This window comes from Episyrphus balteatus, chromosome 1, assembly GCF_945859705.1.
Source record: "Episyrphus balteatus chromosome 1, idEpiBalt1.1, whole genome shotgun sequence".
Classification (NCBI taxonomy): domain Eukaryota; kingdom Metazoa; phylum Arthropoda; class Insecta; order Diptera; family Syrphidae; genus Episyrphus; species Episyrphus balteatus.
This window is the reverse complement of record NC_079134.1, coordinates 94,671,494-94,699,396: the sequence shown is the minus strand read 5'-3', so window position 1 is coordinate 94,699,396 and position 27,903 is coordinate 94,671,494. Positions and strand designations below refer to the sequence as shown.

Below are 27,903 nucleotides of genomic sequence, written 5' to 3'. Positions count from 1 at the left end.
GACAGCAGAATATACAAAGCTAGATCGAATTAGAAGAACGAAATCCGAGTTCCTTCACGTTAAAAATACTTTCTCTCAAAAACAAGAACACGACCGACTCAGTTAGTATTGTCATGTTCAAAGGAGAGATCATATAACATTCCAATACGGAGTATGTAAGAAGAAATGTAGACCTTAAAACTCCTCAGAAATGGAACAGTAAAGCCATATTCTCATTTTGACTTTAAAATCAACTTCTAAAACAACTTTGTATGACTTTTTCAAGATTGCAACACTTTTCTGTCAAAATTTTACAAATCAATTTTCCATGGTCGAGCAATCGATTTTTTAGCGTTATAAATGGTCCAAAAATAGAATAAAGACTGACCGACAAAAATGCTCTTTCGGAACACCTTCATAATTATCTCGGTTCCTCTCTTTTGCCATAATTTGTGTTCTACCAATGCAAATACATCTTATCAGCTAGTGCATTTTTTTTTTAATCAGTTAGGTTCTATAAAAAGCAAAAAAATTGCTGATCACAGCTAGTGAAACAATTAACATACACTTAGTGGAGTAACTAAAGCTCAAAAATTGGCAATATTAGGGAACCTGGCCGAACATCTTAGATTTTGATGATCTTTTTTTTCAAACGTCGGTAATTAAAAATACTTTAAAGTCTATAGATTAAAAATTGCCGGTGTTGCCGTTTTGATTTTTTAAATTTTATTGAAGATTTTTGTGAACAAAAAAAAAAATTTTTTCAAAAATTTTTCTTAAATTTCATAAATTAATTGATGCCAAAAGCTTGTCTAGGAAATTCAAGGAAAAAAAATATATGGGAGTGAGGGACAATCTTTCATCGTTCAAGCGATAGATGCAATTTTCTTATTAATTGACTTCAAACACAAAAAAAAAATATTTGAACACAACGGCAACACCTACAATATTTAAATGTACATTTTTAAAAAGCTAGAAGCTTAGTCATATTTGTAAAATTAAAATTACCTTAATTGAATTAAGGGCTTTTGAAAGAATGGTAACTCAGCTCAGATTTTTGAAAAAAAAAAGAGTGTGTGTACACATGTACACGCGACTGAAGTTATACTTCTCACTCAGTATATCAAATGAATTTCATTTGATATTTTTATTATTTTTGTTTTATATTGTTTTTAAAATAATCAAACAGCGTATTTATTTAACAATCTCAGCTTATAGTATTCTTAGGAAATTTTTTGATGCTATCTCCGTACCTTTACCCAAGACAATCTGACTTCCCTGAATATAGTTATGCATGAAAAAATCTTCATAATAGGAAATTAAGAATCTTCAAACCAATTTCCGGAACTAAATTTTTGAGAAAAAAAAATTAAATTTTATCTACGATTGATGGCCTTTATATCAATACAAGTTTAGTTTTAGTCTATGTTGTTTTCTTTTCCTTGTATTTATGATTATTTACGTTTTTGTTTTATGCAACTTACCACATGCAATTTGCCACACGCAACTTGCCACACGCAACGTGCCTCATACAACTTGCTACATTTTGCATACTCAATGCCACATGCCTCGTGCTACTTGCCACATACCACAAGCACTTGCACCATGATTCATGCAACATGGTACTTGCCAAATGCCACACGCAACTTGCGACTTGCATTTTTAAATACTAAAGTACTACCAAATTTAAAGGTGAAACGACAGCCCTGCTGCCCAATTGTCTCAGAGATGGCGATCGCGTCATAATCCCTTTGACATTCTTGTCAAAAAACAAATTTTCATACCCACCGTCCCATAAGAAGTATAACTTCAAAAATTATTGAAAAAATTTAACATGTGGTTTTTAAAACTTTTTCGTAATATAAAATGCATTTTTTTTTCAATTTTTCTTGGCCACATTTATTATGATTAGAAATTATAAAAGGAAATGTCAATATGTATTACGGTTTATGAAAAAAATTAAAAAGTTTTTCATTTTCGAAGAACTTTTTTGAATAGAAGTTTTGGAAAAAAATTTAACTTATTTTTTTTTTAAGTTCAACTTCTAAATATAAAATAATTTTTTATTAATTTAATAACCCTTGCTGTAGAAAGTTAAATAGCAAAAATTTAAAGTTCTTATTTACCAAAGTCTTTGAGAAAATCAATTATTTCAATGCAAAAATTCAGTTTTTATCAAAAAAACCCATTGAAATTGAAGTAATTTTTAATTTTTTTTTTTTAGACTGTAATATATATTACCTTTTCCTCTTTAGCCCAGGGAAATTAGTAATTTAAATCGCATTTTTCGCGGGACAAAATTTTTTTCATGGAATGTGTTCGGGTGGTTGTCCTTATCATAAAAGTCAATTTGTTGGGATAATTGGAGGTTGGGAACAGCCGCCATCTTGGAAAAGAGATTGGTATCGTTTTTATTGAATAGCTCCATTGTTATTCATTTTAACAAAAAATGACAAAGGTAAGACTTATTAACAATAAAATTATCTAAGAAATGATATACAAAACAATTCCGTGAGTTGATTAAATAAAATTTTATAGTTGGTCAAAGTGCGGGTTTGTATCGCAAGGTTGGGACAAAATGACATTTTTTCATATATCTCACGAACTTTTGATTTGTTTGGATAATTCTTCAAGAATGAATTGTAGTACTTATAATTACCTATAAATTGAGCCCACAATCGTTATTGTCACTATCGTATTGTAGAAGTAATCTAACTCCGAAACTCTCCATGTACTAGTCAAAAGTAAGAAAAAAGCTGTTTTTTTGCTAGTAGGCCGAGAAAATTTTGGGAGTAGAGGTATAACCAAAATATAAGTACGCAGTTTTGCAGCCATACGCGTGTTAATGTCGATTTCGAAGGTCTGACAACTCTAATTTTGTGCTTTATATGGTTCTTGGGGGGTTAAATAACGTAAGTTTTCCAGTTAATGTGAATGGGCTAAATTTATACTATTTGAAATTATAAATATACAAGCTGATGCTCTATTATTTTTCCTAAATCTGAACACCCCAATCTTGAGGATGTGACCAATAGAACTATATATGAGCCGTTTATACGATTATGTTTTAGAAGCTTTTTTTGTTTAGATTTTTGTTTGTTTATTTGAATTGAAAAGCCTGATATGGTTAGTTAAAAAAGCTTATATCGTGAGTTCTATTAACCCCATAGCCGAGATTGAGGTGTCCAGATTTAGGAAAAATAATAGAGCATCAGCTTGTATATTTATAATTTCAAATAGTATAAATTTAGCCCATTCACATTAACTGGAAAACTTACGTTATTTAACCCCCCAAAAACCATATAAAGCACAAAATTAGAGTTGTCAGACCTTCGAAATCGACATTAACACGCGTATGGCTGCAAAACTGCGTACTTATATTTTGGTTATACCTCTACTCCCAAAATTTTCTCGGCCTACTAGCAAAAAAACAGCTTTTTTCTTACTTTTGACTAGTACATGGAGAGTTTCGGAGTTAGATTACTTCTACAATACGATAGTGACAATAACGATTGTGGGCTCAATTTATAGGTAATTATAAGTACTACAATTCATTCTTGAAGAATTATCCAAACAAATCAAAAGTTCGTGAGATATATGAAAAAATGTCATTTTGTCCCAACCTTGCGATACAAACCCGCACTTTGACCAACTATAAAATTTTATTTAATCAACTCACGGAATTGTTTTGTATATCATTTCTTAGATAATTTTATTGTTAATAAGTCTTAACTTTGTCATTTTTTGTTAAAATGAATAACAATGGAGCTATTCAATAAAAACGATACCAATCTCTTTTCCAAGATGGCGGCTGTTCCCAACCTCCAATTATCCCAACAAATTGACTTTTATGATAAGGACAACCACCCGAACACATTTCATGAAAAAAATTTTGTCCCACGAAAAATGCGATTTCATGCCCATATTTTGACTAATTTCCCTGAGCTACTTCGGAATTCAACTGATAATATTTATGGCCAAAATTTTTTTTAAAATAAATTCATATTTTATTAGAAAAAGCTTGGAAAAAAGTCATTTAAATTTTTTTTTTTTAAACATTTTTTTTTAATTCTGAGTTTGAGGACCATTTTTTCAAAAACTCTTCATTAAATTTAGTGGATTTAAACTTAAGAGATAAGAATGAGTTTCTGGCTTTTTAAAAATGTATTTTAAAATATTGTAGGTGTTGCCGTTGTTTTCAAAATATTTTTTTTGTGTTTGAAGTCAGATTGTGAGAAAATTGCATTTATCGCTTAAACGATGGAAGATTGTCCCTTACTCCTTTATACTTTTTTTCCTTAAATGACCTAGAGAATGTTTTGCTATCATTTGTTTTATGAAATTTAAGCAAAAAAAAATGGTTTTGCTCAAAAAAAATTTAATTTTAATTTTTAAAAACAATACGGCAACATCGGCAATTTTTAATCTATAGACTTTAAAGTATTTTTAATTACCAACGTTTGAAAAAAAAATCGTCAAAATCAGAGCTGTTCGGCCGGGTTCCCTAATAATTTGCTTAAGCTACTCTACTTACTTGTATATTGGTAATAAAATGTGCGGCTTGACTCAAAATACAATTTACAATCAAAAAATTGCAGTTGTACTTTTGTTTTACAAATTTGTAATTTTTGCACCTATTTAAAAACTGGTACATACAGCAAAATAATTACTTATTTCAAGCTTTAATTCCAATATAGTAATATTCTTCTTCATAAGTTCTAAAGCTCATGAACTTCAGACGCAAATTGATGTTGTATTATTTCTATAATTTTTGTCTCCGGCGGCGCGTGGAAATGATTTTTTTGATTTGTTTGCTTACAGTACTCCAGTCAAAGCGTCGGAAAAAAGGGCCTAACCTTGCGCACAGAGGCACTGTTAGTTTTTATTTCATGGATCGATGGGGGTATATTTAAAAGACTTAAACCCAATTTCTCACCACATGATCTTTCTTTTTAGCGGAGTTATTCACAAAAATGAATTTTTTGGGATATTTTACTTCTAAGCTTATATCTTCGCTCCAGTTTGTCGTTGACCAAAAAATGAACACACATTTTCTTCCTTATAATATTTTCTATCGTTTAAATGTAATTTTATTGTTTTAAAGTCAGTAACTACAAAATGGCAGCCAGTTTAAGTCAAATTCTAGTTGTTAAAAACACATTTTCGTTTTTATTTCGAGAAAAGATTATATTATGATTAACATTTTTCTAGTCTATTTTGTAGCATTTACCTACACGCAGTGGCGTACGTTGAGTTGCTGGGGCCCCGGGGCAAGACTAAATTTTGGGACCCATTTGATATAGAAAATAAGAACAAATAAAAAAGTACTTAAAAGCCCTACTCTTTTTTTTTGGGTCCCTGATGTATCATTCGTTGGTCGCTTAGATTATTCAAGTAATATTTTTTGGAGCTCTAAGATAATAGGTATATAATTTTTCTTTCAAAAAAGCTATTTATTTGTTTGGGGCCCCTGAGGTTATATTTTCTTGATTTGAAATAAATAAAAAAAAATGGCCCCCGATTCATTATGCATTACACTGAAGAATATAATTTCTCTCTCTTGTGTTCAAAGTTATTCATGTAAAACATCTTATGTTCTTGCGTTGATATATGTATACACATGTATAAAAAGTTGCCTTCTCTGCATTGTCTCCATTCGGGGCCCTAAGGCGTGTCGGGGGCCCCGAGGCACTGCCCTGCTTGCCCCAATGGTGTGTTAGCCCCTGCCTGCACGCTTTGACTGGACTACAGGGGTAATGAAAGCTTATGAAATTTAGAATTGAATATAAGAAAAATGGTTTTCCTACATACTCCAGAAGTTAGCAAAAAATGCAATTGCTTATAACAAATCAATTGTTTATAATAGTCTAAGGACCATTTTTTTCACTCGGAGTTGAACATAACTTTAGAATTTTTATATTAAAAATTCTCAAGTTTTGTTCAACTCCGAGTGAAAAAATTGGCCCTAAGAGCCCAGAGCAGATTTTGGGAGTTTTTGGATAACCGAAAATGGGTCATATGTATGTGTAGGTAATAGCGTCCTGATGAAGAATTCGAAAGTCTGGCAGGTATATTTCACGGCATTCTATGGTTTATGGGGAGTTGAAAAATGCATTTTTTCCGATTTTTGTGTCGAGTATATAACCACTTAAATTCATATAAAGCCGATAAAGGGCGATACCTTGATTGCAAAAAGTTCGGTCCCAGACGTTTTATTCGCGGCATTACCCTTGCCAGACGTCCTTGAAGATTCGCGAAATAGCGATTTTCATACAAAAGTCAGAATATTATTTTTTGCCAGATGTATAACCGTCTGGTGGTACCTCTTAAAAAATCACCACTACCCATTGATAGAAAATAAATTAGTGCCAGACGTTTAAATCACGGCATTACCCCCACCAGACTTCCTAAAAGAGTCGCGAAATAGCGATTTTCATACAAAAGTCAGAATATTATTTTTTGTAAGATATATAACCGTCTGGTGGTACCTCTTAAAAAATCACCACTACCCATTGATAGAAAATAAATTAGTGCCAGACGTTTAAATCACGGCATTACCCCCACCAGACGTCCTTAAAGAGTCGCGAAATAGCGATTTTCATACCCATTGATAGAAAATAAATTAGTGCCAGACGTTTAAATCACGGCATTACCCCCACCAGACGTCCTTAAAGAGTCGCGAAATAGCGATTTTCATACAAAAGTCGCTATTTCGGAACTCTTCAAGGACTACTGGTGTCGGTATTGCCGTGGTTAAAACGTCTGGTACCAATTTATTTTTATCTGGAGGTAGTGGTAATTTTTTAAGAGTTACCACCAGACGGTTATACATCTGGCAAAAAATAATATTCTGACTTTTGTATGAAAATCGCTATTTCGCGAATCTTCAAGGACGTCTGGCAAGGGTAATGCCGCGAATAAAACGTCTGGGACCGAACTTTTTGCAATCAAGGTATCGCCCTTTATCGGCTTTATATGAATTTAAGTGGTTATATACTCGACACAAAAATCGGAAAAAATGCATTTTTCAACTCCCCATAAACCATAGAATGCCGTGAAATAAACCTGCCAGACTTTTGAATTCTTCATCAGGACGCTATTACCTACACATACATATGACCCATTTTCGGTTATCCAAAAACTCCCAAAATCTGCTCTGGGCTCTCGGTCTATAAATAATTTGTTGTTTTTTTGAAATTTTTTTTAGTAAATTGTTGTGTTATTGTTATTGTTATTGTTATTTAATTGTTTTTTTTTTTTAGATTTTTGACATAAGATATTCTATATATCCAAACAAACATAAAATTAGCCTATTAGCACTAATTCCAAAATTGTACCAGGATGTTTTTTTGTGCATATCCCAAAATTTACTCTTTTCTCAAAATATACGATTAAGTCATAGATATGAATGTTTTTTGCATTGCATTGTTTTGATTCTTAATGATAATGGATATAAAAACCTTCATGCTAAGTTTGGTTCCTCTACCATAACTTTTAAGGGTTTTTCAGTATTAAAATTGCAACTGTTATAATAATATGGGTTGACAGATGAAAAACAGGTATAACTTTTTTCAGAGACGTCGGCCTTGATTTTTAGGAATCAGCATTAAAAAATAATTTGATATCATGTATCATATGTGTATATAATACCTAATACCATCGTGTATTTTTGCTAATTTTGAAAATCTCCATTTCGCGCTTTGACCTTGAAAATCACGACTTGCGGACATGAGATTTTTCTAGACTTTTGACATATGTTATAGAATGCCAAAACGAAGGTATTGAGCAAAAAAAATTTCTATTAGCATTCATTCCTAGGTTAAACCCTTATTTGACTGGATTACTTGGAATATTATTTTTAACATATTATTTATATTTTAAATTTTAAAGCGTAAATTTTATCGTTAAACAATGTTGTTTGATTAATGGAATAAGATCTTTATTTAATGACATAGTATAATAAAAGAAAACAAAATGGAATACTATGTTAAGAAAAGTGTAATTTGTGTCAAATAAGTTATTTCCTTATCCATATTGACCAATGTGGTAATTTTTGACATTTTTCTTTTACAATTATTAAAATTTGTTGGTTTCGCATTTCGAATCGGGCCTTTTCTGAGCGTTCTAAGAATTATACTAAACGAAAACGGTATGTAGGTATGTGATTTAGTTTAGCCAATTAAGACCATCCTGTTCTTAAAATTACATTTTACGTCGTCGATATAACAATCTGTCTTTAAAGTTAAAACTCAGCATTGTTTTCCACTAGCCCAAAATTCTAAAAGCTATAATAAAAGTTTGCATTTAATTACAGTCGTAACTCTTAAATTAAAGATCTTCTAACCTTTTGCACAGTGCCGGTTTAAGCACTAAAAACAATTTTTTAAAATCACGAAAAAAAGCAATACCAGATTATGTCTTACCTCTCATATACTTGTTAATGCATTTATTAAAAATGTGCAGTGTATTAACTTAAAAAGGTTAACTTAAAAAAAATTAATTATTCATGTCATTTAGGCTCAATTGACAAGACTACCTTTATCTCTGACTCTTTTGTTTAAACACATTTAAAGATTAGGTACAGTTGGTTTTATTTGAGCAATATTTTTTCAAAAACTTTTTCAACTAGGTACATTAATGTCGTTTTCGATTGAAATCACTCAATGATTCACTCATTCTGAGATCCAATAAAAAACTTTGAATCGCTTCCACCCAATTCTAAAATTTAATATCTGCATTGGTGAAAAATCAAATATTTTGTTTTTGTTTTTTCACTAGGAGAATAAAAAACTTGCAGCACGCTTCTTAATGATTCCAGGCGCTTCCGGACGGCCAATGGAAAACAACATACCTTTATAAGTATAAGGTTTGTTCGTTGTGAGCTCTAGGGCACTCTGGGTCGCTCCGAATTCGTTGTCAAGCGTTTTTTGTAGCTCCTTTTTCAACCAGAGTTATTTCCTCTGTGTTCGATGTTCGCTGATGAAACTAAGGCTCTGAGGTGTTCGATGTAAAATGAAAACCCGAGAAACTCTGATTTTTTTCACAGTTAATTGAAATGACTTAGAGTGCCCTGGAGGGGGGAACAACGAACAGACCTATTTTTTTATTCTCACACACAAACGTAGTTGTTATGAGAAATGGAGAAGCTGTCAATTTTTGGCATTTCTGGATTTTGGGTTTTCGGGATTTTGGGATTGTGGGTTTTCGGGATTTTGTGTTTTTTGGTTTTCGGAATTTAGGGTTTTCTGGATTTTGGGCTTTCTGGATTTTTAATTTCGGGATTCTGTCCGTCTCCCTTCTCTTTCCTTATTCATTATTATAGGGGCACCTTTGCAAAAATTAAATTGGTAGGAGGAATATTAGGATTGCTTTAGTCTTTCAAAAGAAATTTGGGCGCCTTGTTCTTCAAAAATGAACGAAGATTTTGGACACCATTGTCCTTCCGGAAGCCAAATAAATCAACCCAAAATTGGGGGGCGCCTTCATTCTTCAAAAAGTTTAGGACAAACAATACGAGCGCCGTTGAAAATGTAAAATAGAAAAAAATTGGGGCGCCTTTGTGAATGTAAAAAAAAATAAAACATCGATTGGAAAGACTTCGTTATTTATTGTATAACTTTTGTAAAAGTTAATTCTTGCGCCCCTGGGCGACACGGCCCAGGCTGCCCCCCCTAAAACCGGCTCTGCTTTTGCATACGAATAACAAAGTTTCGTAAGAAAATTGCATTTGAAAATAAATTTTTTTTCAAAAGTTGTTTTAAAATTTATTAGAATATTAATATTTCAATGACGAAGGGATAGAAATTTTCAGATGCTTTTCACTCGTTATTTAGAACTTTAAAAAAATATTTGTCTCTGATTCCTTCAGCCTTCGGTTATTTATCAGCGGTTTACAAAATTAAACACATTCAGTTATATTTTAGATTTTTTTAAATTTGTTCTCTAAGATTGTTTAGTTACATTACAAAGCTTGCTTAAATATTTATTTTGCCCTTGAGGTTAGGTTAGGTTGCTTTAATTAATATAATAAAAATAATTGCTAGTTGTTTCGAAAAAATGTAAGAGATTTAAATAGTCTAGTACTTACTATTATATACATAATTAATATTGTAAGCAAACAAAATTCACCAATATGATCAGACTAATGTATTGAACAGAAACATTGCAAAATTTGAAAAATGAGATTCTTTTTAAAGATTTTGTTGAGTTTATTTTTAATGACGCAAAATCCCTCACAAAATATCAACAAAATTGACCCAGTCACCCCTTAGGTTCACAGATTTATCAACAAAATGTCACACACAGAAAGCTTATTTAATATTTTATTCACTCTAACGAATATAGGCCCATATATGCATACAATAGAATTAAGAAGTATACACTACACACTAGTTTTGATATGCACGAAATGTAATAGGGTCATGACGCTGTGACTCGTGACCCCCCCCCCCCCCTTGTATACGCCGTTGTGTGCAGTTAGCCTACAATGCAGAAAGCAAATACACAACAGATGTGTTCTCGGTGATTTGTGTCCCTAGCATAAGACAAAATTAGGAATTGAACATTCGATTTGTTAGCCTCGTTATTTTATATTAATCAAGTCAAATAAGGGTTTAACCTCGGGATGAATGCTAATAGAAATTTTTTGTGCTCAATACGTTCGTTTTGGCATTCTATAACATACCTCAAAAGTCTAGAAAAATCTCATGTCCGCAAGTCGCGATTTTCAAGGTCAAAGCGCGAAATGGAGATTTTCAAAATTAGCAAAAATAGATGATGGTATTATATACACATATGATACATGTTAGTGATGGGAACTATCGAATAAAAACTATCAAACTATCGATAGTTGTAAAATATTCATTCATTCGATAGTTTAAAATCATTCATTCGAATAGTTTTTTCGTTCGATAGTTTTTTATTCGATAGTTTTTTCGTTCGAATAGTTTTTTCATTCGATAGTTTTTTCATTCGAATAGTTTTTTCGTTCGATAGTTTTTTATTCGATAGTTTTTTCATTCGAATAGTTTTTTCAAACGATAGTTTTTTTATTTGAATAGTTTTTTTTATTCGATAGTTTTTTCATTCGAATAGTTTTTTCAAACGATAGTTTTTTCATTTGAATAGTTTTTTTTATTCGATAGTTTTTTCATTCGAATAGTTTTTACAAACGATAGTTTTTTCATTTGAATAGTTTTTTCAAACGATAGTTTTTTCATTTGAATAGTTTTTTTTATTCGATAGTTTTTTCATTCGAATAGTTTTTTCAAACGATAGTTTTTTCATTTGAATAGTTTTTTCAAACGATAGCTTTTTCATTTGAATTTTTTCATATTCAGTTACTGTTTTCTTTCAGTCTATTAGATTGTTTTTTTTTTTTTTTTTTAATTCAGTCATAATTTTATTTCTCTACTATTTGCTTTTTCTCTTGATTTCACAATTTAATTGTAAATGATTTTATCTGCATTTGAAGGAAGGACTGAAGGAAGATGAATGATGATACACATATTGTGCGATCTTCCAAATGATATCTTGAAAGTTTTTCAGGACTGAATTTATGTGTTTTATGTTGGAGTGCCCATATTTTCAAAACAAAGGCGGTAAAGAAAAGAAAAAAAAAAAGGCAGCACGGTGCATGAAAAGAAAAGAAGTTATCCGTCGGTCAGTGCGGTGTCATAAAAAAGTGACAAATGAGAAAAAAATAACTCTTTGACCTGGGAAGCGGAACATGTTCATTGTTCAGCCAGTGTATAGTTTATGAACCTAATTAGTGGGAAAACCCATCTTTTTAATCACTTGACGAAACATGGCGCCGGAAGAAGCAAAACATTCGCGCACGCACAAACAGCAGGTATATGTGTCAACAAGTGGATTTTGTAAAGGGTAGTGAATGGGTTAGACAAAAATATGATGCAACTGTGTGGTTGGTTTGGATTATTGTAGGTAGGTATGTATATACTTTTGATATTTGCAATTTTGCATGCGGACGAGCAAAAATAAAAAGTGTAAGAAAAGGAAACAAATCCTTTCCAGTGGTCATTTCTCGACTATTTTTTTTTTACGATTTTTATATTATGTACTTCAATGTATGATGGATGCTTCTTTAAGATGAAATCGGATGAAAAGTGAAAAGCTTGATAAAATATTATTTTTAAATAGCAACTGAATATTTGATAGTTTTTATTCGATAGTTTATTTGATAGTTTTTATTCGATAGTTTATTCGATAGTTTTTATTCGATAGTTTATTCGATAGTTTATTCGATAGTTTTATTCGATAGTTTTTATTCGAATGAATGAATGAACTATTCGATAGTTCAAATCATTCAGTTACTAACTATCGATAGTTCAAATCATTCGATAGTTCCCATCACTATACATGATATCAAGGTTTTTTTAATGCTGATTCCAAAAAATCTAAAATCAAGGCAATCTGACGTCTCTGAAAAAAGTTATATCTGTTTTTCATCTGTCTACCCATATTATTATAACAGTTCCTAACTTACCAGCGAAAAACCCTTAAAAGTTATGGTAGCGGAACCAAATATAGCATGAAGGTTTTTATATCAATTATCATTAAGAATCAAAACAATGCAATGCAAAAAACATCCATATCTATGACAAAATGGTATTTTTTGAGAAAAGGGGGAATTTTGGGATATGCACTAAAAAACATCCTGGTACAATCTTGGAATTTATGCAAATATGCTAATTTTTTTGTTTCTATGTTATTTTGGATATTCTATAACTTATGTCAAAAATCTAAAAAAATCTCATGTCCGCAAGTTCTAATTTTCCTGGTTTGAAGATAATGTGCAGATTTTACAAAATTGAAAAACTACACTTCAGATATTTGTCTCAGATCAACATGAATAAGGTACATTGCTTTTCGGGGATGGTCAGATTGATTTGTTTGTGGGTTTTGTTGGAATCAGCGTTTAAAAATACCTTGAAATCATATGAGTTATGTTGGTATACATAATTATAAGAATCAAAAGTTTTCTTATTTTTTTTTTAATCTGCACTCAACTTTAGTTTAACCTTGTAAATTAGGACTTGCGGACATGAGATTTTTTTAGATTTTTGACATAAATTATAGAATATCCAAAAAAAACATAGAAACAAAAAAATTAGCCTATTAGCATAAATTCCAAGATTTTACCAGGATGTTTTTTAGTGAATTTCCAAAAATTTCCCCTTTTCTCAAAAAATACCATTTGTTCATAGATTTACCTATATGTTTTTTTCATTGCATTGTTTTGGTTCTTAATGATAATGGATATGAAAATCCTCATAACTTTTAAGGGTTTTTCGGTAGTTAGCAACTGTTATAATAATATGGGTAGACAGATGAAAAAAAGATATAATTTTTTCAAAGACGTCAGATTGCCTTGATTTTAGATTTTTTGGAATCAGCATTATTATTATTATTATTATTATTATTATTATTATTATTATTTATTATAACTTTACAATAAATGTACAGTATAATGTATATACATAGCCTTTAGCTGCCGAGGCTTGAGGCTGGAGATAAAATGAATATGTTGATAAAAAATTGGCAAAATAATCCGTGAGGGCGGTCGGAGAGCCCACGACAAAGCCGGCGAATCCCGGACCTATTGGGTGTGATTGCGACCTGACGTGGGTCCCCCGACCGCCCCACGGATTATATGTTCTGAGTATAAAATTTTTTCTACTATTTTTAATTTTGTCAATATTTTGTAAACTTGTTTAATGTTTTGTTCTGAAGGAACCAAAAGAAGATTTTTTAGACATTGTTGGTTAGCAATTTGGCTACATGCTTCGTTGACTTTTGTGCAATCGGTTGTAAGGTGGTTTATGGTAAGAGGTTGGTTTGATGTGCAGAGATGACATAATGGGGGTGATTCTTTGTTGAGCAGGAAGCAGTGTGTCAGGTTGGTGTGCCCAATTCGGAGCCTAAGAAAACATCGATTCATTGCTGGGTTTGTAGTTGTGGGGTAGATTGCTTGTTCCCGTTTCGGGTTTATGAAGGAATAATAATGATTGTATTGTGCCCAATCAGTCTTGATTTTATTTTTCCAATTCGCGGTCATATATTTTGAAAGATCATTTTTGGTTGGCTGGAAATAAGCGATTTCTCGGTTGTTGTTGTTGGCGACGGTTTTGGCTTCCAAGTCTGCGTGTTCGTTGCCTTTTATTCCAATATGCCCTGGTACCCAGACAACTTTCAAATGTGAGCAAAGATTAATGATATTATCCCTTGTTTCGCTTATAATTGTTGACCTGTTGTTTGTGTTTTGTAACGCCTTTAGAGTTGACAGACTATCGGTTACAATTAATGTCTTCTTTTTTGTGTTGAGGGCGATATCCGTTGCTTTTAAAATTGCAAGTGCCTCGGTGGAGAAAATTGAGAAATATGGTGGTAGTTTCTCTGCGGTAATTAGGTGACCATTTGAATTTACAATTGCAAATCCGGTTCCATCTTCGCTTTTTGACCCATCACACAGTGGGTCCCGCCATAGGTCAAAAATAAAAAAAGTAAATGTCAATTTTTTAAAATCCAATGATTAAACAACGTTCTACAATCTCCCATCGAACCAAAACCAAAAAAAATTTGACGGTTACCCTTTTTTTCATTTCTTAATAGCCATTCAAAGTCGGTATATAAAAAAAGGTACAGTTTTTTGAATCGCTGCAGTTAAAAGGTGTGAACTTGCGATAGTGATAGCGGGTGTTAAAAATTGTGAACAGTATTAAATTGTTATGGATATTAAACGACAAGGTTAATACTTTCTAAAAACATAAATTATATTGTTAAATAACATTAAAACTAATTGTAATGGGGCTCGTTAGCGAAGCAATTTTAACCATTTTTATTTAGCTCAATTTTCATTAAATTAGAGATTTAGTTGGTTTGCCTTCGAGTGCCCTCTACAATTTAAGTTCTCAAATGAAGAATACCGTCCTACCTTTCGAAATAAAAGCGCCGTTTTTTCCCCTTTTTTCCCCTTTTCGAGTAATACGAGTTTATATGACGATACACGGAGAAAAAAAATTACAACGTAAAACTAAAAAAATTCCTTTTTGGCACTATTATTTTTATAAAAGACTGAACTAGAGGGTAAGGGTAAAGTGCTCGACTGATAGGCAGGTCCATTTCCGGCATTAACCATTTTTTTTTTATATTTTCAAAAAAAATTTTTTTTTTACCTTTTTTTATTTTTCTTGAAAATAACCAAAATTTTAAAAAACTGACTTGATGCATTTTTTTGCAATAATAAATCATATAAAATGATAATACAGGTGTTTCATTAAAAAAAAAATGGTCCTTATATTTTTGACCGCACTTTGTATGGGAGGTGACCCACTGTGCATCAGTGAAAAGTATTTCCCATTCTTTAAAGTTTTCTAAGAGGCTATAAAATAGTTGCAAGTATTCTTCTTTAGAAGTTAAGTCTTTTTTGTGTTTTGAGAGTTCGGTGTTGATTGAGTCTCTGTGAAGAATCCATGGTGGGTGTTTTTCGAAGGTCTTTTTATTTATCTTTGTGGGAAGGCCTATTTCTTTGGCGTGTGAAATGGCTTTGTATAGTGCAGAGGGCAATTTTGGAATCTTGCGTCTGTTGACAATTTTAAATGCTTCAGAATGAAACGGTGAACCGTAGGAATCATATATTTTGCCAATAAGTCGAGAGGAGAGGAGGTCTCTTCTTTCTTCAATTGTAGGAAATCCGCCTTCGGCAAGTATGTTTTTTATTGGGCTTGTTTTGAAAGCTTTGAGGCTTGATCTGATGGCGGCGTGGTAGGATGCTTGGAAAGTTTTCAGGTTTGATGTAGCGCATTTGCCATAAATTACTAAACCATAGTCTATTTTAGAGATAAAGATTGATTTTGTAACGTTAATTAATGTGTTTATATTAATAAAGCTATTCTTACATGCTAAATATTTTATTATGTTGAGTCTGGCAGCTAGTTTGGATTTTAATGCTAAACAATGTTCTTTGAATGTAAATTTGTTATCAAATATAATGCCTAGAATACTTAACTTATTTACATTAGGAATTACAATATCGTTTAAATCTATGACAGGACATGAACATGAATGTTTTCTACAAATATGCAGATGCTTGCTTTTGCTAAATGAGATCGAAGCGCCCGATTTTGAGCACCAAACTCTAAGACGTTCTAGAATTTCTTTGAATGTGGTATTTGTTTTAGAATTGTCATTAAATTTAGAAAGCAAGTAAACATCGTCTGCATAAAGGGTATGTTTTATTTGTTTGGATTGCGAGATAGTTTCGCTAATGTCATCGTAGGCTATGATGAATAGCACCACAGAGAGTGGAGACCCTTGGGGAATACCATTATTCAGGTTGTAGATGTCTGAATAACAATTGTTCACCTTCCCTCTAAATTTTCTATTTGTTAGGAAGGCTTTAATGAAATTATATATTTTTTGTCCTATCTTCCATCTTATTAGTTTGTTAAGAATGATATGTATACCTATCCTATCGAATGCCTTCTCGAAGTCAAGGGACAGAATGGATACGTGATTTTTGCAGGATAGAGAATTTGAAATAAATTCGTCGATATGTAAAAGTGAATCCATTGTGCCTCGACCGTGCTTAAAAGCTACCTGATTAAGATCAATGAAGTTGTTGGATTCAATATACCAGAGAAGTCTCTTCGATATTATTTTCTCGAGTAGTTTGCTTGGGCATGAGAGAAGCGATATTGGCCTGTAGCTATTTGAGTTGGTAGGATCTTGGTTCGGTTTAGGAATCGGAATCAGGGTTGCTGTTTTCCAGGATTGGGGGATTATTCCGTTGTTCAGTATGTGGTTGTAAAGATTGAGCAAGCGTTGTTTTATTATAATAGGAGCGTGTTTGAGCATAGGATAGGAAATTCTATCAAATCCTGGTGTCTTACCTTTGACAGATCTTAAACAAGTTTCGAACTCGGTAGTATTAATGGGTGATTCGATGGCGTATGCAGAGGAGCTAAGATGTGTTGGTGAGTAATTATTAACTAAAACTTGCTGTTTTAACTCTTGGAATTGAGATGAAAAATTTGAATCTTTTGAGTATGCAGACCACCCCTTCGCAAAATGTTCTGAAATATGGTTTGCATCACTTAGAACCTCTGGTGGTGACGAGATGATTTTGATAAAGTGGGGAGAGTAATTGCCAGTTAAAATTTTAATATCAGACCAAATTTTCTTGCATGAGGAATTAGGGTTAATGTTTTCAGTGAACTTTTGGAAACTTTCTTTTTTTGCAGTTTTCACTTTTCTACGAAATAAGGCGTTATATTTTTTGTAGTTAATGAGATTTGTGTCATTTGGATACTTTTTGAATATTTTCCAGAGATTGTGTTTTGTGTTTCGTAGTATGGTGAGTTCTGAGTTCCACCACGGAGCAATTTTTTTAATGTGTGCTTTTTTGGTCTGGGGAATTGAAACATTGGCTGCAGAAATGATGCATTTTTTAAGGGTGGCAGCTTCTTGGTTAATGTTTTGAGATTGAAGGTGAAGGTTGGCGAGTTCGGTTGATTTTTGTTGAAATAGGTGCCAGTTAGCAAAGTCTGTCTTAAATTTTGGGGGGAGTTTAGCATTTATTTTATCTTGACCCATATTTATTGTTGTAAGGGTTGGGAAGTGGTCACTTCCGTGTAGAAAATTGTTCCGTTCCCATTTAGTAAAGGGGAAGAGTTGGGGGGAAATAAGAGAAAGGTCGACGTGGGTAAATGTTTTATGGGTGGAGAAATGAGTAGGCTTACCATCGTTGAGAAGAGTTAAATCGGAGTTGAGGAGAAAGTTTTCAATTGTTTTACCTCTTGGGTTAGCTGTAGGAGAACCCCACAATGGACTCCACGAGTTAAAGTCTCCTGTTAGTAGAAGCGGGGTACTTACCGAGTTTAAAATAGTATTTAGGTCATTGACTGTGAAAGGTTGGTTTGGGTGGATGTAGATTGATACAACACTGATTTTAATTTTAAGTTGGATTTCAATTGCTATAGCCGAAATGTTGGAATTTATATCTATTATTTTGTGTGGTATGGATTTGTGGACTAATATTCCAGTCCCTTGTTTGGCATATGAGTTTAACTCAAAGTTGTGGAAGTAGGATTTGTATTGTCTAGGTGTTTTAGTTGTTGTTGTGTTGAAGGTAATGTGTGTTTCTTGTAGTGATATAATTTGGGGTTTAAGTTCATTTATAAGTAGTTCAAGTTCATGATAATTATTGTAGTATCCATTAAGGTTCCATTGAAGAACTTTAAGGGATGAATTTGAATACGTAGGAGACTTTTGTCCAGTATAACCCGTGTTATACTGAGAAAAATCTACGATTGGTTGGTAGTCGGTGCATTGATCAGGACTCCGCCGCTCCAGAGTTGAATCATTCGCATTCCTACCGGAATCCGAATGTTCCAACCCAGGAGCGGCGGAGTCATTGTTGGGAGAATAAAAATTATTATTATATGTCTTCATCTTGCATACTTTCGTAGTAGTCTTTAAGACTGCTGTTGCTGATTTGCATTTCTGTACTGTTGTTTTGATTTGTTGAGTAGTTTTGGTATGATGAAAGGTTTGAGTGAGTTTGGTTTATAAAAGGATTATCGTTTGAGTGGGTGTTTGATGTTTGAGTTTGATTAGTGTCCATTGGGTATGAGTCTGAAAGAAGATGTGTGTTGTTTACGTTTAATGCTTGAGATGAATTAATGTTGTGAGGAAGGGGTTTCGCTGCAGTTGTGGTTTTGTTTGAACTTGACTGAATGGATTTTGATTGTGAGTTTGAAGTGTTTTGGTTATGATCGGTTGAGGTTGGTTTTTTTATAGAGTTTTGGTTCGGAATATATTTGAGAGTGTTTGATGATTTAGGTGCTGTGTTTTCGTTTACAGGGGAAAGTGGGATGGAAGATCCAAGAGAGGAAGTTACAGTAATTTGCTGTGCAGAAGTTTTGATAGCTGAGGAGTAGGAAGGGGAAGAATAAACGGGGTTTTGTTCTTGGTATACTTTCTTTGCTTCAACCATACTACATTTTTTTATGGTTTTTATTTTCAATATTTTTTTCGCTTGAATAAATCTTTTGCAATGTTTTGAAGAGGCTGGATGTTCCTCTGCGCAATTAGCACATAGAGTGCGAGTGCATTCGGTAGAGGGGTGGGGGGGTAGGTTGCATGTGTCACATGTGGGTTCTTTGACGCAACGTGCTTTGGTGTGTCCAAGAAGTTGACATTTCCTACACCGCATTGGGTTAGGGAAATATTCTTGGACTTGGGTGTTATGCCATCCTATGTGGACGGAGGTGGGAGGGCGGAAGCGGTTGAAAGTAAAAAGAACCAGACCGGTAGGGACTTGCTCTTCGTTTATTGTTTTTTTGAACTTGTACACTTCTATTACGCTTTCTTCTTTCATTTCCTTTAAAATCTCATCTTCGGAAACATTGATTAAGCAAGGTGCGTAGACTGTACCTTTTGATGAGTTAAGGCTACTATGAAGAGTGACAGAGATAGGACATAGGTTGGAGAGATTATTGTTGGCGAGGAAGAGATCAGCAATCTTTTGTGATTTAACCAGGATTAGAATATTACCATCGCGGAGTTGGGAAATTTTTTCATACGATGTACTTATGCCGTCTATGGCTTTTTTAATTAGGAAAATACTGAATTTGCTGAAGGGTTTGTCGGGGTCGGTGGGAGAGATGAGGATGAATTTTGGATTTGCACAGTTAGAATTGGCGGGTAGGTCGTAACTAATATCTACAGGCGAATATCTAGTTTTTTTTCTTTTACCCCTCGGGGGATCGGGGGGTTGATCAAGTAACCCGTACCGATTACCCGAAGGCAACCATGGCCCTGAGGCCATAACTATTTATGTAGGTATATGAATGCACTGATCAATTAGTTCGCGCACTATCGCGATGAGAAAGATGAGGGGGAAAGAAAGTTAAGGTATGAGAAGGAGAAAAAGTGAACACCAACTAGTTAAAGAGCAGAGTGAAAAAACGATCGGAAGACGATGTGATCGGCTCGAGAGTTAGTCGATGACTGTGGAATCAGCATTAAAAAATACCTTGATATCATGTATCATATGTGTATATAATACCATCATCTATTTTTGCTAATTTTGAAAATCTCCATTTCGCGCTTTGACCTTGAAAATCGCGACTTGCGGACATGAGATTTTTCTAGACTTTTGAGGTATGTTATAGAATGCCAAAACGAACGTATTGAGCACAAAAAATTTCTATTAGCATTCATTCCGAGGTTTACCCCTTTTTTCTCCTTATTTGACTGTATTATATATATTTACAAAAATCTTCTCTGCATGACCTCCCGTGGGGCCCTGCCATCCGATTGAGATCCCGGGGCACAGCGATTCGTCTGCCCCAATGGTTTGTACGGTGGTGTGGGTACATTAATAGAAGTATTAGACATTCTTTCAGCGATCCTCAAATACCTTCTGAAGAATGTTTACTAGCTCTAGGGCTAGAAATCTCGCCAGTCGCAACAAATTGTGTTTTATAATGACCAGATTCTTGAAGATAAATATGCAATTTCGTGGCCGTTTTTTACCTAACCGTCTGGACTTTAAATTAAAAAGGTTAATTTCAGGTAAATGTTTTGTATTAAACAATTTTAAAATCTGATTCTAGTTTTTAAAATAAATATTTACAATTCAAGTCGTTTTTAAACTAACCTTATTGGCACACTCTAAACACTCAGTTACTACTTTATTTATCACGTTAAGCAGATTTTTTGTTTCACGCATCACATGATCAACTTTTACGAAGGTCGCAGCTCTGCCAACAGTGTGATCTTTTACGGTAAATTGTAATGACTGAACGTAAGTTGGAACTTTGTCTAAATGATCAAGAAGTTCCTTTTTATTTTGCCCAGCAGGAACCTAAAATATAAAAAATAGAATAATGTATTTAGTATTAACTTAATTCGTTCAATTGTTTCATATAGTGAGGCGGCTTAGTATTAAAAAACAGTTCAATCGTGCACTTTGTGATAAAAGCATGAAATTAACATGGTTGGTAATAATCAATATAAGAGTTATTTTGAGATATTGGGCCACCTTGTATTCCATCCGGAAGGATAGATACAAGACTTTTTCTGTGTTGCACTCGATTTGTTGCATGTCATAGTATAGGCATGAATAAAACATTTTTATTAATATGATTTTACATGACGGTCCAGATATTTTAGTATTGACTTTATTCGATTGGGCGTTAAAAATTACCTCGAAATCAAGTATTATATTAATAAAAATGTGTCATTAGCTATACTATGATATGCAACAATGCGGGTGCAACACAGAAAAGCTCTTGAATCTACCCTCCTGGATGGAATACAAGGTGGCCCAATATTAGAGCCTACGATTTTGTTCGTGTATTTAATTACACGTGTACCCGATACACGTGTACACGTGTATCTAAAATACATTTACACGTGTACTTTATTTACACGTGTATTTAGTAAATACACGTGTATTTATATTTACACGTGTAAATAGCGTTCGAACATGTAGATTTTGTTGCGATTTAAAAAAAAAATGAATTTTATTGAATAAAATGGTCATTGTTCAGGTTTTTGTGTTTATTGGCTTGATTTACACACTGACATTGCTCGTTTGTAACTGACAAAACAACTAAAAAACTTGTCATATAAATATTGGAAAACAATTTTGACCCGATTCCCATTATCGTATCAAACTGAAACTTTGTACACATATGAAGTTCAGATGGCAACGCAAAATTTTTGGGTCCGGACTCAGGGGAGGGGCATTGGGGGGGTTGAAACATCCCAAATCTATTTTATCCCATTCTAATTATCGCAAACACTATAATTTGTAGGTAATTTGCAAGAGAGGAAATTTGGGAGCTCATACCACCCAAATCAATTTTCCTCTACTTTTTATAAGACTAAAAAGTACAAAAATAAAACACATTAGATTAAATTATCACGCATTAAAATCTATAAAATAATTAAATTGAATTATGTACATATATCAATTTTTAGATCAAAAGGCATACCTAAAGGATTTTGTTTAAACTATATAATAGTACACACAGCCAAAAGCCGCTTGACGTTTTTTATTTAACCATTTGATATAAGTAATTTAATTAGTTTATAGTTTTTAGTGCGTGATAAATGCGTATTTTAAGTTTTTTAAACTATAATATTCAGTTTTTTTTTATTTTCATTTTATTTTTCTTGACGAATAAAAGAAGTTTCTTTTTTATTTGTTACTTTCATGCTATAATGATGTTTTTATATTTTATAATATACTTTATTATGTCAATAAGGTGAGTTTTTGATAGACATCTATTCAAAAAAAAAATTTTTTTAAATGTGCGTGTTTGTTTAAACTTCATTTGTTGTTTAATTTTATTTGACAATAGATATTAAATAAATATTTTTCGTTAAAAAAAAAAACAGTTTTCAATTTTTAAATGAAAAAAAAATTTTGATTTTTTAATCTTCCAAAATCTTTAAAAATTTTTACTTTCATAACTATTTTTTCTGGATTTTATCGTTTAAAAAAAAGCAGAACCGGTGAAAATTTTGAAACCGTTATTCTGGGAAGACCAATACAAATTTTGTTTTTTTAAAATTAAAGTAGGTATTATATTAAGTTACAAAAAACATGATCTGGCACTTTTCATAAAGGGTTTTCGAGATGAGCCAACAAAATAAGTAACATATGTATGTATAGTAAAGAAATAAAACAGCGGCTGAAAAACTCTAATAATATGATTGAGAAAGTGTAGCACTTGACATGATCGAAGGAACAAATTAGAATAAATTTGAAATTGAAGAGCAAGAGTGGATATCGATAGAAAGAATAGCTAAAATTCTTCGGCCTTTTAATGCCCTGACAAAAATTTTGAGCAGCGAAAACGCATGTTTTGATGCAAAAAAGTATAGAATATGACTCTACAACTATAAAATCATTTAAAGAAACATTTTCATATGATTTGCGTAAAAGATTAGAACTCACTCTGGAGGTCAAGTTTCAACAATACATATAGCATCTATTTTAGATCCTCGCTGCAAGGATCAAGAGCATGAAAATTTCGTTTCGCTGATAGAATTTTCATAAGGGATCATTTGAAAAATATATTTTTGGAAAGTGAACCATCAAGGAATGTTATTGGACTGAGTTGGAATTTTTGTATAATAAATCAGAAAATGGACACAAACAATTTAATTCTTGAGTGAGGCACAACTAAAATTTGACGGGAAGAAATAGGAAATTTAGGAGGAAAGGTGAAAGGTGCCAGTTCATGAGTTCTAAACAAAATAAAATTTAAGTTAGCCTTACCGGATCCGCGAAAATTAAAAAAAAAAATGTTTAGTCCACAAGAAAACTGAAAAGAAAAGAGATTTTGAAAGAAAATGGATCAAAATATTAGCTTATTATCTACACAAACTACAAGTATTTCATTATGAAATAAGTATTTATTTTGGAAAAAAAATTCTATTTTGGAACAAAAACACTAGTTAGTCCACATTTTCAGGAAGAAGCGAAGCCCTTTTAAAAGTGACTATATTTTCGGCCGTGGAAAAACACCGTTCAGAACTGACAGATGTTGCCCGTATAGATAAATAGTTTTTTGCCAACATTGCAACTGTAGGAAATTTGTCTTTTCTATTTCTCCACCATTCATACGGATTCCCATCAAATTTGAGTTGTGACTCACTCAAGAACGCTTCCAGTTCTTCTTCAATTGTTTTGTGTCCATTTGCTGATTTATTATACAAAAATTCCAACTCAGTCCTGAACTCCGAATCTGAATTGGTTGTTGATGAAGAAGCTTCAATAACATTCCTTGATGGTTCACATTCCAAAAGTATATTTTTCAAATGATCCCTTATGAAAATTCTATCAGCGAAATTTTTATGCTCTTGATCCTTGTAGCGAGGATATAAAAGAGATGCTATATGTCTTGTTAAAACTAGACCTCCATTTTGCAGTGTACTTATTAAAGTGAGGTCAAATCGTTTACGTAAATCATTTGAAAATGTTTCTTTAAATAATTTTATAACTAAAGAGTCATCTTCTGATTCTATCATGTGCTGTTCTAAGATTTTTTGCATGAGTGGTCTAACCATCGATGTACTAGCGGTTTCGCTGCTCAAAATTTTTGTAAGAGCATGAATAGGCCACAGAATTTTGGCTATTTCTTCTATAGATTTTCAATCCTGCTCTATAATTTCAAGCTTTTCTGCTATTACAGATGTCGTCAAATTTCTGTCAGTCATCACTTGAATTATTGGACTGCGGTTGTTTATTAACCGTTGCAGCATTAGATACAGTGAGTCCTACCGCGTATTGCATGATTGCAAAAGTGTTTGAACTGGTAAGTCCATCTGTTTTTGTTTGTCCTCCAATCCATATTTCGCAACATTTGAATGTTTGAAATGGCTAACCAACTTAAGCCAGAACTATAATTGGCGGATGGAGTCGGAAGCTACTGTCAATTGTTGTTGTTTTCCATAAGTTTTCATCCGACGAGTGCGCTCGCAGCCGCACTCGAGGGATGAAAACTTATGGAAAACAACAACAATTGACATTAGCATCCGACTACATCCGCCAATTATAGTTCTGGCTTTACTACTCTTCTAAATCAGTTTTTTTATATATTCATTAGAGATGGAAGATTTAACTGATAGTTGAAGGGTATGAGCTGCGCAAGTTAAATTGGTTTTCTCTTTCACCTGACACATAGATTGAACAGCTTTTACTACATTGTTCGCATTATCTGTAACAATTGCCATTACTTTTTCATTTAGTGCCCAATTTTCGAGAATACCTCCCATCTTTGTTGATAAATTCTCTGCACTATGCACAGTGTGGTAATTCGCCAATCTGACTGGACAAAATAGAAAAAAAAGTTTAGCTACATGATTTTAAATCATGAGTTGAGCTTCTCAATACAATGGGTAACTGTAATTCATGTTTGGTTTTTTGTTTTCATCTCGGATTAGCGTAAGCTAAGCTTGAAAGTTGGTTCTTGTCAACAGTTGGATGGAGATAATACAAAGTATTGTAACGATGAATTACTGAACTACTTTTAAGATAAAAGTCTGAACACACTACCTACTACTGCAAAGGTAGAAATGTGAACGGACCTTTAGTAATTAAGAAAAATATCTCACTGAACACATCTAAAAATATCCCACTGAACACATCTAAAAATATCTCACTGAACACATCTCAAAATATCCCACTTCTGACACCAATGTAATGTTTTATTCCGGGTTCACAATAAAACTTATTTAATTTCCACTTATATTTCCGTTCAAATAAGAACACAGTTTAATCTTGAAAGTGAAAGAGTACAGTACAAAGTGAAATAAAGTGTTGCGAATAATAAAAGTAAATTGAGTTGAAATAAAGTGTGTTCTTATTTGAACGGAAATATAAGTGGAAATTAAATAAGTTTTATTGTGAACCCGGAATAAAACATTACAGTATTCTATTTTTCGCTTGAGTTTGGTTGACGATTAAAAACGCTGTGGTAGTTTTATTGTTGTAATTGTTTTTTTTTTATTGTTAATCTACATTTGGAGGTAAAGTATTATATTTTTTATTTATTAATTACCATTGCAACTATTTAAAAAAAAATAAATTCTGTAAGCAGGCTAGGAAGTGCAACAAAAAATATCTTTGTTTTTCAAAAGAAGTAAAGTTAATTTTTCCGCATTTTTCCGGTATGAAATTAATTAATTAATGTATTGTGGAGTGTTGTCATTAAGATTAGCTATTTACATGTCTCGCGTTTTCTCGACCGCCATACCTACAACTTTTTTCACTTTTCAAAATGCAGTCAAGATTTTCAAAAAAACAAATTTTCGAAAAATGTGTCAAAACTGCCAAATAAGATCGAAAAGACAGTTTTTTTGATCTTTTAATGAGCAGGTATCATCTTTGGAACATTTTTGACAATAAAGAAAAATTAAAAACATATATGTATAAAAAAATTTTTAAAAACTAAAAAAACGGAAAAAATGTAACAAACGGAAGGTTAAAAGTCTCCTAAGTGCACCTATCCATTAGAAAATAGTTAAAATCAGTAGAATCGCTCTCCGCAAAATTGAAAAGCATATTCCAATAATACCGGAAAGGATTTATCGAAATGTTCTTTGAGGATCAAAATGTATAAAAGATTAAGTTCTGGAACCACTAAACCACTGGAATTTTGAACTAATGAGGCATTATCATTGATGAATGATGCTTTTCTGTCGAAACATCTTAAACAAGTTCAATGCTAAAAGCAAGCAAGTGTTAAAGTCCAGAAATAGGGTCACGAAGAAATTTAGAGAATTATTAGCTTGAAAAACATCGAAGGTAATATAAACACAGTGGTTTTTAATAGGCCCTTATGTTTCAAGTTTGCATCACACAAAAAGGAGTTACTTTTTTAAATTATCTGCAGATATTTTTAAAGGTGATGCCATTTTTACTTGCGATATAGGTACTATAGGGCAAGTTTAGGATTCGTAAAAAAAACCGAACTCGAGATAACAATTTTACATGACATTACGATGATGGAGAATGCCAAAAAAGTGGGTCCGGCAATTCTGTCTGTCTGTCTGTCTGTCTGTCTCTATCTGGAGCTGCAGCCTAAATGAGTGAAGTGATTTTCTTCAAACTTGGTGGTTAGCAGTTTTTGGTGATTCCCTAGAGGGGAAATTGAAATTTTTTTTTATGACCAAAACTAACGGTACCTGCCATATAACGGAAATAGAAAAGTTAATTTTTTTTAAAAACGGCTCTAACGATTTTGATTAAAATTTTTGTGTGTAGTACTACACATAATAGCCAACTTTTTAAATAAAAAAAATATTTTTTGTACCGTTATTAATGGTACCTGTCATAGAACGGTTTTTTTCGTTTCTGAATATCTCGTACAACATTAACCCGATTTAAATGAAAATTTTTATACAAAAGTGTGTAAGTAATAATAATATTAAAATTTTAGAAAATTTTCAAAAAACGCATTTTTGGTTTTTTAAAAAATATTTCAAAATTTTTTTTTGAAAAATCAATTTTTTGAAAACGAATCAATGAAAAATTTTGAAATTTAGTTTTTATGTGTAAATTAATTATTTCTTCAAAATGGCATACCAACTTTTTTTTTGAAAAACGTTAAAAAATTTTTATATATAAAAAATTATTTTTTTAAAAAACGGCTCCTACAATTTTCGAAAATTTTTTTCTAAAAATACCTTTTTATACAAGAAATAAAATGGCATATTTGTTATTTTTTTTAAGATAGTTTAAAACGGAGTTTAATTAATTATAAAAACAGATTTAATTTTTTTATACTACTTATGAAATTTCTTCAAAATATCAAATTTTAAATTTCTTGAATGAAAAGCTTTAACATTATAGTTACTTTAGGCATAAGAGCAAGTACGTGCGACCCCAGTCTTGCAATTTATTTATGATTGTGAAGCATATTAAATTAAAATCATTGCTAAAATTTTAATTTAAAGCATGATATTGAAAAAATAAATCATGTATGTCACCTGTCAAAAACGTGTGTAAAAGTTCTATTTCTTAATAAAAACTTATTATTCTGCCTCTCTTTTTTCGTGAATAGCAATAGAGTTTTTATTTATTGAGATTTTTCAAGCGTTTTTTAAAATAATTAAGTATATCCGATCATAGAATATGTTTACGGAAACATAAATTCAAATACTATAAAAATGCATTTTCTTCATCACTATTTTGACCCACTTTTTGCAGAAATTATAGGTAGATATCTTTTTAAAAAATCTTTCTTTTTAATAGAATTTTATCTATTCACATTTAGTCTAAGAGCCCAGAGCAGATTTTGGGAGTTTTTGGATAACCGAAAACGGGTCATATCGTGGCCCTAGTATTGGAGTGCCGTATACGCCAAATTGCATTTTTTGAAC

At 32.3% G+C, this 27,903-nt stretch overlaps 1 protein-coding gene across 1 annotated transcript in view; it reads right to left on the bottom strand.

The window, feature by feature from the left end:
* LOC129907788 (alpha-catulin) overlaps positions 1 to 27,903 on the bottom strand; it is a 392,337-nt gene that overhangs the window by 72,926 nt on the left and 291,508 nt on the right. Inside the window, exon 5 of the mRNA XM_055984164.1 lies at positions 20,663 to 20,869. Within this exon, the coding sequence (XP_055840139.1) occupies positions 20,663 to 20,869 (207 nt within the window). The remainder of the gene's footprint in view (positions 1 to 20,662; positions 20,870 to 27,903) is intronic.